Here is a 17,070-nt window from a genome sequence, read left to right as displayed (position 1 = left end):
AAAATTTGAAAATCTAAATACATGTTAAGATTTATAGAAATGAAGTGCTATATATTGATATTTCTTTCTCCTACCTTATTAAATACTTTTTGATATTTACTGTGAGAAATCATTTATATGATCAGCGTCTTCTTATAGATGAATATTGATAACTATTAATAATAAAACATTTAAATTAAATTGAAGAAATTTACTCCAGAGTACTGTACTGTATATCAAACTAGTATTCCGTGAATCCAAGTAGCTCAGTCTGAAAAAAGTTGGTGAGTTGTAGGTTCCTGTCATTATGCCAAAGTATCTCCATAAAGGTGTAATCAGAGGGGAAATGACCTCATACCTTTTTAATATTTTCTTTATTTTATTTTTATAATGTTGTGTTTTTCTCCAAAGTGTATGGGTGGTTCCATGGTGTAATGGTTAGCACTCTGGACTCTGAATCCAGCGATCCGAGTTCAAATCTCGGTGGAACCTGTCTTTTCCCTTGGGCAGACCCTGTCTAGTTAGCAGTGAAGTCATTAAAAGTTTATAGAAACACTGCTTTAACAGAGGACCCATAATCATTCAACTTTGTTGGTTTGTAAATTAATCAATACAGAGAACATGTCTATCCCATATTACATAAAGTTGTGATATATTGGTAAAAGAGTGTTGAGGATGGAGCTACCAGTCAAGAGAAAGACCAAAGGGACGGTGAATGGTTGTAGACATAAGCGTAGTTTGTGCTAGAGGGGAGTACGTAGGAGAGAGGCTGACATGGACAAGGATGTCACGCTGTGCCGACATCAAAGGGGACAAGCTGAAATTAAAAAAGATTTAAAGTTGTGAAGAGTCACTTCAAATGATGTATTTGATGTTCCGTCTTTTATTTAGTCATAGATCCAAACATCGGATTTACAATTAATTCGAAACAGAAGCTCAACGAGAATTGTGTACCTATCGCGAGAACACGTGTTATAAAACCGGAAGTGATTTCACGTTCGCTCCAGACGACGGAAGACGAACGATCTGGACTTAGCTTAAAAAGTGTGCTGAACTTTTGCGTTCGTACGTGTTGCTCTTAGCACTCCTATCATACACCAGTTCAACCCTCGACAGTTTCACCTTTTTGCCGCACTCATGATGTTCAACAGACAGACGAGCTTGTGGATGGGTGATGTATGTTTAAAGTCTGTTTATCTCGCTAGCTAGCTAGTTTAGCAAAGCCGCGCTACTTGATGGCAGTTTTTAGCCAGAACTCGCAATCGTAACATCTGTTTGAGTAAAACTTGGCGTGACACGTTTTGTCAACACTAATGTCAGCCAAAGTAGTTTTAATGATTCACCAAACACCTCTCACTACAGTTGTTTCCTGTACGTAGCCATCTCTAGCCGGTCATCTACTGATCTGAAGTAGTACGTGACTGTTTTAATACCCAAGTCAGACGCTGGACACTGACTAAACTCAGTTCTATAATTTCAAATTGATGCATGTGGAATTTCTTTTCATGTGTTTAGTTGGACCCATACATGGATGAAAACTTCATCAAGCAGGCCTTTAGCGCCATGGGAGAATCACCGTTTGGAGTCAAGATCATCACTCACAGGATAACAGGGTACGATGTCCACACAGCTCATACCATGAAGCTCTGTGTTCAGGCTTTGTAGAACTGTGATGAGTTGTTATGCATGTGGTGTACCCAAGTTTTCATCTTCTTCTCTTGTTTCCTAATGTTTTTTGTGCAGGGGTTCAGCGGGATACTGCTTTGTGGAGCTGGCAGATGAAGCTAGTGTTGATCGCTGTGTCCAAAGACTCAATGGAAAGCTGGTTCCAGGATCGAACCCGGTCAGTTCAGGGGTATAATTTATAAAATAATTGGCCTCTTTTTCTTTGATGCAATTTTTACTACGGTGTGTAATTGTTTCACTATATGTGTGTGTATTTTAGTTATGCAAAATGTTACTGTTGATTCAGCTGTGGATAGTGGAGCTCAATTCTCTTTGCCCCCCCCCCACACACACACACACATTGCATTAATTCAATTGAATGTATTTCAGTCAATGTCATATAGATCATTTTCAAATGAACTAGATTCTTGCTAATACATTTTATAAATGCCCCAAATAATTTCTTTTTAATTTTTCTAAATATTAGATACCATCAGGGTAATCAGAATTCTGTAGTAGATGCAATGGTAATTGACTTGGATGCCATGTTGTGCTAATTTTGGGGTTTATTTGTTGCTTCTGTTTAAGTGGTTGTCCAGATTAGGTATGCAGTATATGCATTAATGATTATAATCTATTCTTTTTTTAGTTGAAACTCATTTTAACTCCTGCCTGTTGAATCCCAGTCTGCTGTGATCAGTTTGCTCCTACCTCCTACCTACTGAGCAGGCACTGCCCACATAGTCGTGTTTGGTCAACCAGAGAAGCATCAATGCATCTTTTCATCATCAGTTCTTACTATTGCTTACTACTTTTAAAAGAAGCTTTACTATTGTCTTCGCACAATTATACAATGGTCTGGAGATTCCTACGTTGTTAATTCACAAAGGGAGTTGTAGAAACCCTTTCATCTACGTCTCTCCATGGGTTGTAAGTTCCCGCCCCTGCAAGGTTGGAGTGGCCTGGCAGTTGTTTTGATAATGAATGGGTCGTTTAAACCCCACAGTCATGTAAATAAAATTAAGACGAGCGTGGAGGGTTAGTTCTGAGCCATTATGAATTGGGCGTGGCACCACAATGGGCCATCTTAATCTGATACAGATATTAGACTCCACCAAACAGCTAAACAACACATTGAAGAAAAAGAAAGACCCAAAAAGCATAGCATGGCATCTATAACTTTTTATTATGAAACTACAACAAAGAAAGACTTGCTGGCTTGAAATGTTGATGACACAGTCTGAAGTTGGGGTAAAGTTGTGAGCTTTAGTTGCTTGCTGTTGAATTTGAAGTGCTTTTGGCCCTGTGTCTGGCCAAGCTGCCGGGCTCCCCTGTCCACCGGCCTGTACCTGCTGCTGAAGGTGGCTGAGAGAGGCTGCTTGTACATGAATGTACTTTGTTTGAAGCTGGTGAATAGAGTCTCTGGTAGGAACTAACTGAGGAATGGGCTAAAGGCTGTTCTGGGTTTCGGAGGTATGTAAACCCAAATAATGACCATAATAACTCCACTCTTCATTTCCAGCAATATCAGTGCTATACTACACGTCTTTTGGTGTTTGAAGTGTACTTAATGTGTGCGTTTTCTCTCCCACTATGCAGCCCCGGAAGTTTAAGCTAAACTATGCCACGTATGGCAAACGGCCAGAGGCAGGGTAAGGGATTCATTCATCTTGTGCATGTCACTGTTGGAGAATGAGAATGAAAGATCAGTTTTGGCCTTTTTGTGTTTAATTATTTCTATTTCTAAAACTCTGTGAAAAGTAGTTCAAAGCTTTTGGCATCTCCAAGAGGAGGTGTGGAAATCTTATGTGATGTAATCTTCGTACAATGTCTGTTAACAAATGAAGAATATATGATTCAATGTCTTCTTTCCCTCAGGCCAGAGTTCTCAGTCTTTGTGGGCGACTTGGCCTCTGAGGTTGACGACTTCCAACTCCATCAAGTTTTCAAGAAGTACCTTTCCTGCAAGGGTGCCAAAGTAGTCACTGACCAGTACGGATACTCTCGGTATGTTGGCCCAGAGATGGGCAGACTTCAGAACTACTTAAAATATTCAGACAGTTGATTACGTTTTAGTTTAATTTCCTATTTGTGTTGTGCAACATTCTGATTTGGATATAATAGTAAGACATGTACAGTAATATAAAGTTGTGTCCAGGTTTTTGTGTTTTCTTATTATTTAGATAACAGTGCTGTGGACGTTGACCACCAGTGCATCTTCATCTCTTTTCGAAAAGGCTGAACAAATGTTTGACCGTCTTATGCTGAAACTATTGTTTTCCCCATATAGGCTAAGCAAGAGCAACTCACAATTCAAGTGATGCTACCTCATGTTAAAAGTAAAACAACAAGTTTCAGTTCTACCATAATAATACCCATTATATTCTGTTTCTCATAAGTGGCTATTAAATGCCAAGTGTGGAGCATGTGACTATGTGGAGAGGAAGTGTGACTGTTGTTTGAATTGCAGAGGTTACGGATTTGTCAAGTTTGGGGAGGAGGGCGAGCAGAAGAAGGCGATCGAGGAGTGCCAGGGCACCATCCTGGGTGGGAAGCCGCTGCGGCTCAGTATCGCCGTGGCAAAGAGGTAAGAGGTTGACAAGAAAACATGAAAGCAAAATATGCATGAGCCTGTCTAGAGGTCTCTGCATCCCATAGTGAGACATATTAAGCAATGCTAAGGAAGAAAAAGCTGTCTATTTTTGTAAACTTGGCTCTCTGAATAGTATGAGTGAGATGTACTTAGCCACCAACAACAAATGGAATTATTCTATACATTAACTGTTAACTTTCTTTTCTGTCTTGTGCTGCAGCCAGAAGATGACCAGCTACCATGGGGGCCAGGGTCAGGGTTACCATAGTAACTACAGCCAGTCCCAGACCGGTTATTATGGAGGCAATAGCAGCGGAGCTCAGGGTTATTACTCTCAATGGGGGGGCTATGACCAGTATAACGGCTATAACGGCGCCTACAACAGCGGCTACGGGGGTGGCTATAACACGGGGTACAACTACAACTATGGACCATATGGATACCCCCCTCCAGGCCACATGCCACCACCACCCGTGGGGATGCCACCTACAGACATGTCCGGAACTGGTGAGGTAAGGGAAATATATAACACCAATTTTTCTTGAATGAATTACAAGATTGCTGTGTTATTACAGTATCTGAGCCTGGAAGTTGTCTTTATTTGTTAGCTTGTTGGTCAGCATTGATATATTTGACACTAACGTTAATGAACTGATTTACATAGAATTTGGCTGAAGAATGGGACATGGGTCAAGAGTGAACCTGCAAAATTTTGGAAACATTTAGGAATTTAAATATTGTTAGACAGTTTTGATTACAATTGAACCACTGAGCTGAAGACTTTTGGACATGTGGGACAGGAAGCTGTTCAGACATGAAAGATTGTTCAGGCTGGGCAGAGATATGGCGTACAGAGTGATGCTCATCATGTATTTGAAAAACACTTTTTCTCAATGTTTGGTGTTTTTCCTCCAGCAGAGTCAAGAGGAGTCTGGGGCTGCGGAGGAAGACAATGCAGAAGGTATTTAATTTTTGTTTTCCTAACCCTTGTACTGTCCACGATATGCACAACAAAAAAACAAGGGTTAAAAAACATGACATGATGTTATCTCGTATATTCCACATTTGGCATTTATCAGCCATATATGTAAAGGTAGTAAACATTTAAGTTTTCAGTTGTTGTAGTGGTAAATATCACACTGGATAAATCTGTGAATTGTGGTTTTTTTGTTGTTGTTGTTGTTGTTGTTGTTGTTGTTGAACGGTCTTTGTGATGTGTAGTTAATGGAGTTTTCAGGTGATTCACAGCATTTTTGAATGAATCTTCAGCGTGAACAAATGTGGATGTGGACGAGTCATTGGTTTGTTACTAAATTCTCCTTTTGATATTTTCCAGAGCCCATCCCTGAATGTGATGTGGAGCAGTGGAATAAGGATTTTATGCAGCGCAGCGAGGAGCTCTATGATGCCATGATGGACTGTCGCTGGGAACCCTTGGACTCTGTTGAATCCCCCATTCCTGCCCTCTCTTGATAACTCTTGTTCTTTGGTTTCCTCTTTAAATCCTTTTTAATTTTTTTCTGAGTTTGTGCTCCCCATAATCTGCCTTTGGTTTTTTGTCTTAGGACTTCTGTAACTGAAGGAGAGAGTACAATCAGTCCACTGAGAGTTCAATTAATTTCACTGTTTACCATGTTGGTAATATTGAATAACTTTGTCCACTGTCTTGCATACAATTAACCCCTAGAAACACTAGGGGTGAAGTTCTCAAGCAACCATCACTTTAGTTGACTGGCACACAGAAAACCAAATGTTGTGCCATTGCTTTAGTTTTTAATGACGTATCCGAGGGACATTGACGTGAAAGAGACGTCATCGAAAGTTAAACATGGCCCTGAAGACAATAGTTGAAACTATGCCTTAACTGTCATTGGCCGATGCGCTCTGGGGTGGTCATTATAGAATTTTTATTTCGTATTTACAGTGGTCCCTCGTTAATCGCGGGAGTTTTGTTATAAAAATAACCTGCAATACGCAAAATCGGCGAAATAATAACTTTTTTTTTTACATTTATTATGGATGTTTTAAAACCCCTCGATAGACTTTATTGATCCCAAACTGGAGAACTGTGTATTTCACTTTTTTCAGACCGGCATTAACAATTTTACACATTTCACTCATGTTTAAACACACACAATGCAGAACACAAAGCGCTGTTAAAAAAAAACAAACATGCAAAATTGCACGAAAAACAAACGGCGTGGCAGCGAAAGGTGGACTGCATTATAGCGAGGGACCACTGTAAAAGATCAGTAGTTGACATGCTCAGTTTTAGTGGAGTGTTCCTCAATTTGTTTTATTTTTGTAATAAATTATGGTCTATTTGGGCAATTTCACTGTGTAGTTGATTTTTACACACTTATTAATCACAAATGTGACTTAACACTGATATACTGTATAAATATCACCCTCTTAAAATAATTACCTAAGTCGGTGTTTTTCTTTATAAAAAAAGATTATTTTTTTTCCCCCTTAAATCAACAAATTGTTCGGTTTTTTTGTGTTTCCTGAGAAGTAGAAAAAATGACGCAGGTGATTATTTTAAGACATCAAAAACCTCTTAAATACCTTTGGACTGGTGGCAAACTGCATGTATTGTGAGGTTAACATTTAGTTTGCTGTATCAAACGTTCAAGCAGAGCTTATCTGCTGTTTAATGGCTGATGTTTTTTGTATTTAATTTTCTTTCTCCAGAGATGTTTATCAATAAAGCAAATGAAGGAAATGTGTCTTGTCTTTCTTTACAGGGAGGTGAAATATTTTTCATTTTTAACTGAATGAATGAATTCAAAAATCACCCACAAAAGCAAAAGAAGCAGCTTTGAAAATGAATATTCAGCTATTCTTACTTCTCCTAATTTCCCTGTCAATTGCAGCTATACTTCAGCTATGCTTTGGGTTAAAAGTAAAAAGTTTGTGATTTTACTCGACTTAATTTGTTTAATAACTTATAAATTGAGCGTACTGTATGTGGTGTATGGTAAAGGGTGTCAAATTGTATTTGTAAATTTGTTTTCTCCCGTACTATATTAAAAACATTTGTAAACCTTAAAAAGATATTTGTATTAAAAATGTTATTTAGAATTGGTTTTTTAATACAGTTCGGAATGGGAATGGCTATTTTCAAGTTAATTTGTCATGTCTTGACTTGTGTCTGTATGTATGGTGAGGTATACCTGTATCTGATAATCAAACAATCTAGAGTACAGGATCATGCTATTTTATCCAAATACTAAGAACATGCTTATACAGTATTTGACATATCAGTAACTACTGTTCTTAACATCTATATATGGAATTGCCAGCATTGATGAGTATGTTGAAGTTAGCATGACTTGAGTTATGGTCTCAGTGCCGTTAGTATGGATGTTGTCAAAATGAGTGAAAACTGTGGAAACAGTTTGAGAATGAGTTCAGCAGGAGACTCAAATGTAGGATCTGAATCAGAGCTTCATTTTTTTTAAATGCATCAGTGGGTGGAAAGAGACTGGCATGAACTAAATCAGGATGAAAGTAACAATATGTCACAGAAAATGATTCACTGGTAGAAAAACATTTTTTAGCCACCTTGTTTATGGGTTTAATGTTTCCTTTTCATTTTTATGTGAATTTTAATGATTTTGTTTCGCTGGTGAAATACATCTCAAAGATGAACATTTTTGTCTTTGTACCACAATAAGCAATAAATGTGAAATACATATTTGCTGTTTTCTTTTTAAATGTATTTAATTACAGTTGTCATGAATCAGTTTAACATCCTCTTCTTCAGTACCCCTGCTCTTGGTGTTTAGCAATCCCAGCCCAGGCCTCCCAGGGCAGCACCAGCTGGGCCCCTGTCTGTACCAGCCCTGGTACAGCCCTCTCCAGCTCAGACACCCCAGAGCGCCCCCTAGCAACTGTGTGGGGAACTGTGGGAAGTAAGCCAGGAGACAGAGGAGCAGAAAGATCCAGAGCCCAAGCAGGAGAACACAGAACAGAAACAAGATTCTCAAAGGGGCATCTGAGAATCCTCCCAGGCTCAGATAAGGGCCGAACACAGCCGTTTCTTCTGCCAACAACAGGCAACAGAGACAGAGGAGGAAGACGTCTTCTGATACTCCATACCCCCTCCACACCATCCCAGCTTTCAGGCACATAGACTTACTCTCCCCTTCCCTTAACACCAACAGGGGCTGCCCATCGGCCACCTCTGGTGTGGTGTGTAAGGGTTCATAGCAGCTTCCTGTGGTGTTCTCTAGAAAGTCCAGGAGTTTGCAGAAACCCACCCACAATACACCAGCCACTGCAAGCCGGGAGAGGTGGCGAATGGAAAGAGAGAGGGAGCGTCGGATGGAGAAGGAGAGGATGAAGACAAAGGAGCCAACAAAGATGCAGGTCCAGCCCCAACCAGAGTGCAAGAATGTCCTGCATGAAGGAGAGGAGATATATGACCAGATTTAAAGTTAATAGATAGACTGAAAGTGGAGACCATAATGGCAGGAAATACATGCTGTTGTCATGATGACAATTAAAAATCAAATTTAAACATGAGGGACACATTAATAGATAAATGAGTTTGTAATTCTCAGGGTACACTGGTGAGTTTATACAGGTAAGTTTACGATGCATGTGCACCAGTGGTCAGTTATTATTATTTCTTTTAGAATTTTGTCTTGTTAATTTCCATGGGTTGCTATCATCAGGTACCAGAAAGAGCGTCAAATCAATTTCAAGGAAGAAAAATGAAAAAACAGTTTTCATCAGTATCCAAATTCCATCAAAGTTCCAACAAATCAAAATTGCTCTTGTCTTAAATGACAAATGTGCCTCTAGCAAAAAAGCAGGACATTTTATGGGGAATGTTGCTGTATTCTAAACAGATTCACTGTGCAGACTGCAGACAGTTCATACATCGCAAGATGGAAAATACACACGAGGACGGGAGGCAGCCCTTCTCCTTAATTAAATATGACATGCAAGTGACAGAAGACTGGGAGACTGCAGAGGCAGAGAACTATGCTGGTCAAGGACCATAACCATCTTTGAGACAAGTGACACTATTTAGAGAGAAATAGTGTCACAAGCTGTTCAAAAACACATTTTCTGCTTTGCAGGGCACAAGTCTGTTGGAGCCGTCCCACCTGACTACAGGCGAGAGATGGGTTCACAATGGAAACGTAGAGTCACATGGAACACAAACAACCACTCACAACTACACCTTTAGATTGATCAATTCAAACAAATTGCATGTTTGTAGAGGTGAGGCGATAGCACTACCCACTGCACCACTGTGCCACCATAGATACAAATCAGTGGAACAATAATCCACAGGTTCTGAAAAAGACAGGTGAGCAGAAAATGAACAGGAAGTGGCCTCACCTGTAGAGGAAGTGACTTCTTTTTGCAAACACGCTGTGCTGGGAGACCCAGAGGCTCAGTGCAGGACCAAACATCACCGTTGCAGACAGCAATAGGTGGAAATGTTGCCTGAATGCAGTGTTACCCAGCAAACAGGCAGCCAGGTCCGTCAGGACCACCAGCACTGTGTTGAGGAACATCTGGACCGAGAACCAAACTTTTAACTGGGTTTCAAATTAATATTTGTTCAAGTAAGTAAACCACTGGCTCTGAATTCACTAGTATGCTCATGTATCTAGCTCAGACTTACTAGCATGTACTGCTTCTAGCTAAAGAATTGTATCCTCTCTAGAATGTGGACAACACGCTAGTTGATGTCCTGGATTATCATTGGTGCGTCTGTTTGCACCTTCATAATCCAGATCCAGAAATCCAAAAATGTAGTTGCTAATAGCTGAAGTCTGTCGGTGTTCACCACTGGTGCTGGGTATCCATGCGTGCTATGGGATGTACATGAACGGAATGACAGCTGGCATAAACATTCCACAGATCGCAAACGTGAACACACTCTGAAATACAATCGGGAACCCTGTCAATCCAGTACTTATTATTTCAGCAACCAGAATCCCTTAGTTGTTTAGTTACCAGCAATTTCCTTTAGTCACACCGACAAACAACAATCCCACCGAAGCAATCTAGCTATTGCTTTGATTTTTTTTGGTTTCTTTCTTGCAGCTGCAGGAAGGTGAGCTGAGCGTCAATCTTCTGATCTTGTCCAGCAGGTTTCTCGTTGTATCCCTTCCTTCGTCTCATGCAGTGATCACCAGTGGACCGCCTCTCAATAACGTTTTGCAGAAAAGCAAGCCACGTACATATTCCATTCAGCGACGGTGACCACTGTGTCACCCTGACAGATGTCCAAGAGTTGCAGCTTCAGAATACTTCCCCTTTTCAAAATATCTTCACAGTAACTGTAGCTTTCCTGCTCTTCAGTCACTGACACCCACCCACACATAGAAATACAGACCCTGTTCTTGCTGTGTCACAGGCCTCGTGGGCATTCAAAGTGTCACATTGCTCCTGCTTCCATGATCGGAGGGTACATAAAGGTTGAAGGACTGACACTGTTTCCTTGGTGTTAACATGTGTTTTGCTGAGTTTTAGCTAATTTATTCTTAATGATTAGGAGAGTCTGAGGCAAAAAGTGAGCTGAGCAGTTCCAGCAGAACCAGCATCATGGAAAAGTCACGAATTTCTGTCAAAATTTACGCCAACTTAGATGGAATGTTTTTCATTATGTGTGTGCGTTTGTGTGCATGTGTATTAATAGCAGTAACCTTTGTACTGTATCTAGGTTTAGACTCAGCTGCTGCAGCATCTGTCTCTGTCAATCAATACATAGCAACACACACACACACACTGTCTCTCACATCACATTATGTTGAATAACTTCATACATTGCTTCATGCTAACAAGATGGTATGCAACCCACCTAAAACCACTTTGCACCTCTAATGTAAATGGATTAACAACCTGTTAAAATTAGTCACCACAGACCCTAAATGTTAACAACAAAAGCCCAACTTGACTCGAGTAACCGTTTCCAGTTTTTGTCTTAATGCTGCTAGAATATAATTTCAGAACATGCCAAATAATCTGAACCTTAACCATAAAGGAGTAAAAAGTAGCTTGGCTCACATGTTCAATTCTGGCAGCACCACTGTCCAATCCATAAAACAGTAGCTGGCATTCAGACTGTGACCTATCCACAACCCCTGCTGTTTAAAATGAATTAGCCAAATGCATCTGTGTTGTTGCTACTGTATCTGTGGTGATTCACATTTGTTGAAGGGTTACTGCTTCTTATTTTGTGTTCCCAGTTATCATTTGAAGGTCAAAGTTGACTTTAGCATCTTAGTAAAACCCATTCTTGGGAAAATTGTATTCTACTCCTTAACCTGACTAAAATGTTTGGTGAGATTTATCAGACTTGAAATATCATTTTAAAAACAGAAAAATAGGAGTGTCTTCAATGTTAGGTAGGCTCTTCTTATTTATTGCACATTCCCTTTGTAGATTGAGAAATTTTAGAACATTTTTTGTCCATTCCTGTACGTTGTTTTAAGTTTGTCTCAGCTTGTTTCAAACTTCTGTAACCTGTTACCTTTGACCTGTGGTCAAAGCTTTAATCTTGTCCGTTGTGTCTTTCCAACTGAAGGGGTATTTAGGTAAGCAACAGATTCAAGACTAATGTCTCAGCTGATGCATCGTGGTTTGTTGCTGACATCTACTGGAATGGAAGAGCAGCTACTGCAACAAGACACATATAAAAGGGATACTGGATGAGCTGGTGGCATCCAGCTCATCCAGTGGAGACAGAGGAATTTATTCATCATCAACGCTGTTACTGTCATCACCTGTTGCTATGATAGATAGATAGATAGATAGATAGATAGATAGATAGATAGATAGATAGATAGATAGATAGATAGATAGATAGATAGATAGATAGATAGATAGATAGATAGATAGATAGATAGATAGATAGATAGATAGATAGATAGATAGATAGATAGATAGATAGATAGATAGATAGATAGATAGATAGATAGATAGATAGATAGATAGATAGATAGATAGATAGATAGATAGATAGATAGCGCAATTTCCTCCGGAATTATTAATGTATCTATCGATCACTTCCCTTGTTGACATTATGTCATCAAAAGTTTATTACATCCAATACTTTTCAGTTTAAACATTCAGTGGTTTTCATTTGATTTATTATGTTCGTGTTACACAAAAAATTCTTTGTCGTATGAATTCATTAAAGCATACTGCCACCATGTGGAGGACCTGTGGCACGGCTCTAAGAGTGGGGAGGGCACTAGATGGTGCTCAGCAAAATCTCTGGTGACACACACACGCACACACACACATAGTGTTTGTATTCTACAGTCCTTCAGTAGCAGCTGTGGGATTGATTTGTGCTGACCACTCTTCCCCTCATGTCTCTCTACACACACTTCCTCCCAATTTTATGTCCCATCTTTAGTTGTCAGAGCCAAAGGCTAAAACTGTACACTTTTCGAAAACAGCAGAATAAACACAGACCTCCCAACTTTCTGTGACAGTATGTGGTTCAAGTCTTATACAGAGAAGAAGTCTTAAGGTATAATAATATTGATACTTCAATATCTGTTATTTAATATCTATGAAGGGGAAATTAATAATTTTATTTACTAAAAAGTTCACAATCTCTGAGCAAAGCATATTTACTCTACAGGCAATATAATCACACTCTACTTATAATATATTGATAATATATTTGAGATCTAGTCAAGATATATTTACCATCATATTTACCATATATTTCTCATATACTTCAAATCTTTCAGGAATATATTTACAGTTGATTTTATCTACATAACCTTAAATGAAAACATAAGTTCTATCAAAGCACCACTCAAGAAAGTGAAGATGTTTAAATCAAAACTTTATTCACCGGCATGAAGTACGGCGGCGCAGTGGTTAGCGCTACCGCCTCACAATACGGCGGACCCGGGTTCGAGTCCCGCTCTGTGCGGAGTTCGCACGCTCTCACCGTGTCTGCGTGGGTTCTCTCCGTCTTCCTCCCACCTCCAAAAGTATGAGCTTTTGATTGGCCGTTTCAAATTGCCCATAGGAATGAGTGTGTGTGCATGGTTGTCTGTCTTTGTGTGTGGCTCCTCGGTGCACTGGCGTCGTGCCCGGAGTGTCCCCCGCGGTTCTGTTTAGAGAGAGCAAGAGAGGCAGTGAGACACACACACATAGAGAGAATAATAATCATAACCAGACAGTATGACATGGTAGCACAAGAAACATGAAATCACAATATAATTTCACTTCTTTTCAGAAATAATAATACAAAATTGATTGGTTCCGGAAGAAATTACGTAAATAGAAAATTACGTAAGTAGAGACGCGTTTTCCACGCAAATGCTCTAATCCGTTCAAACCCCACAAAAATTCCGACATAAATGTTTTTTAAAGCATAAAAATACATTTGATTTGCTTTGAACTGGTTCATGGAACGAAAACGAAAACCGGAAACTTTATATTTTTTAATCGGAACAGAAAATAATTGTAAACCGGTTAATACCGGGGTTTTGTTTTTCGTTCTTGAAAAAATTATTTGACCTCATGTTTGACTTCCTGTGATTCACTGGACGCGGGATGAGAGCAGAGAGAAGTAGCGGCTATCAGCAGCAGTTAAGAAAAGGGAGGTCTCCCAGTCACTATTTAATCATAACATGTAAACACTGCAGTGTGTCGATCTGAATAATGTATGATTTAGTCATTAAATCATTGGCTGCAGTCATTTTCAGAGCAGTGTGTCCCCGTACTGCCAGCGCTTTGTAATAATACTGAGCTATGGGAGAAGAACAATGAAGATCTGTTCAGCAATAAATGACTTGGTGGAAGTTATTCTTGTCTTATGTCATGAAGTGTCTAAGTAGGAGGCATAAGCCTTAACTACAGTGATACAACTTGCATAAAGCAGTGATGTAGTGCTGTGGTAGTTTACTGTAGGGTAGTGTTAGGTAAACGGACTTTTATCCCGAAGTCCACCCAGAGCAGTTGTGCGTGTTCAAAACCGGAAGGAAGAACAAGAAACAAACCGTCTCGTTCATCAAATATGTATTTTTTATCCTAATACAATATTTCTAAGCAGATCTGGGTTCTCTGTCCCTAACACGAAATCTGGTGTTGTCTGAACCGTGACAAGGGGCAGGAACGACACATTCCAGAGAACCTCAGATATTTATTATGCCCGTCTCCAGGCTCCACCTTAAGGATGAGCCGCTATACATTAACTCATATGCATGGTGTCTTTCTCTGGCTGGTTGTTTTTCCTTATTTGGGTCTCCAGTGTCAGTCACCAGTACCAGTCACCAGTACCAGTCACCAGTACCAGTCTCCAGTACCAGAGCCAAACAAGAGCCAAACAAATGACACAGCCGGCGTCCGCTAAACGGTGGACGCCCATTACACAATGTATTTAGCTATATCATTATTAGATGAAATTCAAAGTACATACAAAACCTGAGAATATATTTGATTATATTTTCCTTCAGGTAGGGATATATTTATAATTATAGTATATAAACTAATTGCTTTAGTTGCCAATTAAATGTAAAAGTCCTTAAGTTAACCGTATTTTGCGCACCATTCGGCTCATTGTATAAAGAGGCGCAGTCTAAATAACGGAGTTTATTCCTGTACTTTAACCGGACACACGGTGCACATTACTGTCCGGTACATGGTTGCTAATGGAAGCAAAAAGCTGACTGTGTTGTACTACGTATTTAAATTTAAAAAAATACACCGACATTTTAAAAATAAGTTTTTATTTCATTATTTTTTGATAAATCTGTGCTAAATCCTTCCAAGTCCTCATCTCCGGTCTGCATTGAATCTCTCGGTAGTTTCTCCACCGCTGACCGGCTGGTTTCCGGGTGTCTGTCCGGTCATGATGCCGGCTTTTGGGAAACATCGGACAAAAGTCGAAGCAGACACGTTAGTCCAGGATCCACAACCCACCACATGTTGTGGGGGTGTAACTCCTCGGCACTGCCCCCCAGTCCTGGTAAACGTGTGTTCACGTCTCTCATCCATCGCTCCACGACACACGCAGTTTAACTTTGAACCAGAACAACCGGAACTGATTTCAGGAGTTTACTTGTTGCGTCGTGAGCGCGTCGCTGACGTCATTGTCGGGGGTCTTCAGCCAATCAAATGTGGTTACCAGCATACCTGCGGTACAGTACCGGCATATCCCCTATACCGGGACCTACCGGGGGTGTGCCGGACGGAGCGTCGCGTCATGTTCTCTAATTGGTTGATCGCTTCCGGCGTACGTAGTGACGTAATACGTCCTATTTCAGTGGACAAGGGCCGATCTGGCGGAGCGCTGACTGAAGTCACACAAAAACATTTTTACAGATTCTGGATCTCAGTGTACACATAAGACGCTTAATGCTAAAAGACGTAGCGTTGATTTTTGAGAAATTTTAAGGCTTTTAAGCACGTCTTATTGTGTGCAAAATACGACACCAACATATTTATATTTACAAGGAACGTTATTAACCGGTTCAGGAAATATTTTTTTTTTGTTCTAACCGGTTCAGGAGCGTCAGTTTATGAGTTGAACGCAAAACCGGAAACGTTATAATTCCGTTTTGTTCTGAACGAACCGATTGGCAAAAAAATCTGGTTCAAAGCCCTGCTTTTAACAGCTGTCCTCGTTGTTTTTTGCCCTCTTTGGTTCATGCGCTCCTATCTCACGATGCCGAACAACAGAGTGAATTCCAGTCCTCCTTTAGAACTTCTCTAACCATGAGATGCCTTGAACTCCTTAAACTTCCTTTTGTTTTAATAACGTGTCGATTGTAGATTTTTCGCCATATGCTTTGGCGAGATCAACCAAACCATCCCCTTTTCATACTCTTCTATTATCTCTTGCTTTGTTTCTATGGACAAAAAAAACTTTTCTTCGTCTTTTCTTTTCCTCTTTTCTCCGTCACTTTCTTGGGGTCCATTAGTGAATACGTACTGACAAAGTTATTATATTTGCGAAAAACTATCAGAATGCCGAATGCCGAGACACTCCATAAGCACCGTTCGAGCGCCACACAGAAGTGGAGTGGCATCCCTCTTAGCCAATGGGATGGCAGGAAGGTACATAGTAGGTAATAGCCAATGGCAGAGCAGCTATGAGAATGTTGCGTTCAGGAACCTGGGGAGATTCGAGTATCAGCTGATACAGTGTTTTTATTCGGGAGTATCAGCCGATGCTATGTTTTTACCAGGACTTTAAACCAGAATTTTTTGCCAATCGGTTCGTTCCGAACAGAAACGGAATTACAACGTTTCCGATTTTGCGTTCCACCCATAAACTGACGCTCCTGAAGCGGTTAGAACAAAAAAAAAAAAGTTCCTGAAGCGGTTAATGACGTTCCTTGTAAATATAAATATGTAGGTTCCGTATATTCCGTATTATTGTCCGGTACATGGTTGCTAATGGAAGCAAAAAGCTGACTGTGGTTGGACTGTGTTGTACTATGTATTTAAATTTAAAAAAATACACCGACATTTTAAAAATAAGTTTTTATTTATTTATTTTTTGATAAATCTGTGCTAAATCCTTCCAAGTCCTCATCTCCGGTCTGCATTGAATCTCTCGGTAGTTTCTCCACCGCTGACCGGCTGGTTTCCGGGGGTCTGTCCGGTCATGATGCCGGCTTTTGGGAAACATCGGACAAAAGTCGAAGCAGACACGTTAGTCCAGGATCCACAACCCACCACATGTTGTGGGGGTGTAACTCCTCGGCACTGCCCCCCAGTCCTGGTAAACGTGTGTCCACGTCTCTCATCCATCGCTCCACGACACACGCAGTTTAACTTTGAACCAGAACAACCGGAACTGATTTCAGGAGTTTACTTGTTGCGTCGTG

At 40.2% G+C, this 17,070-nt stretch overlaps 2 protein-coding genes and 1 non-coding gene across 4 annotated transcripts; 2 read left to right on the top strand and 1 right to left on the bottom strand.

The window, feature by feature from the left end:
* Window positions 1–399: 399 nt before the first annotated feature.
* Window positions 400–471, top strand: trnaq-cug (transfer RNA glutamine (anticodon CUG)). Its single transcript has one exon. It is a non-coding gene; the product is annotated as a tRNA-Gln (tRNA).
* Window positions 472–990: 519 nt separating this feature from the next.
* On the top strand, window positions 991–6,962 carry trnau1apb (tRNA selenocysteine 1 associated protein 1b). Of its 2 annotated transcripts, none has more exons than XM_068341424.1 (9): window positions 991–1,155; window positions 1,495–1,592; window positions 1,723–1,822; window positions 3,244–3,296; window positions 3,523–3,651; window positions 4,115–4,231; window positions 4,458–4,749; window positions 5,156–5,198; window positions 5,574–6,962. In XM_068341424.1, the coding sequence occupies exons 1-9, from the start codon at window positions 1,117–1,119 to the stop codon at window positions 5,708–5,710; spliced, it is 1,008 nt and encodes a 335-aa protein (XP_068197525.1). In that variant the 5' UTR covers window positions 991–1,116; the 3' UTR covers window positions 5,711–6,962. The 2 variants fall into 2 exon arrangements, with proteins under 2 accessions (XP_068197525.1, XP_068197524.1); XM_068341423.1 differs by having other exon boundaries at window positions 5,153–5,198.
* Window positions 6,963–7,587: 625 nt separating this feature from the next.
* On the bottom strand, window positions 7,588–10,540 carry fitm1l (fat storage inducing transmembrane protein 1, like). Its single transcript, XM_068341230.1, has 2 exons — window positions 9,596–10,540; window positions 7,588–8,641 (listed from the first exon to the last, which is right to left on the bottom strand). The coding sequence occupies exons 1-2, from the start codon at window positions 9,772–9,774 to the stop codon at window positions 7,963–7,965; spliced, it is 858 nt and encodes a 285-aa protein (XP_068197331.1). The 5' UTR covers window positions 9,775–10,540; the 3' UTR covers window positions 7,588–7,962.
* Window positions 10,541–17,070: the final 6,530 nt, after the last annotated feature.

Source organism: Antennarius striatus, chromosome 18, assembly GCF_040054535.1.
Source record: "Antennarius striatus isolate MH-2024 chromosome 18, ASM4005453v1, whole genome shotgun sequence".
NCBI lineage: Eukaryota > Metazoa > Chordata > Actinopteri > Lophiiformes > Antennariidae > Antennarius > Antennarius striatus.
The sequence above is the reverse complement of the archived record's forward strand: the minus strand, read 5'-3'. Positions and strand labels throughout refer to the sequence as shown.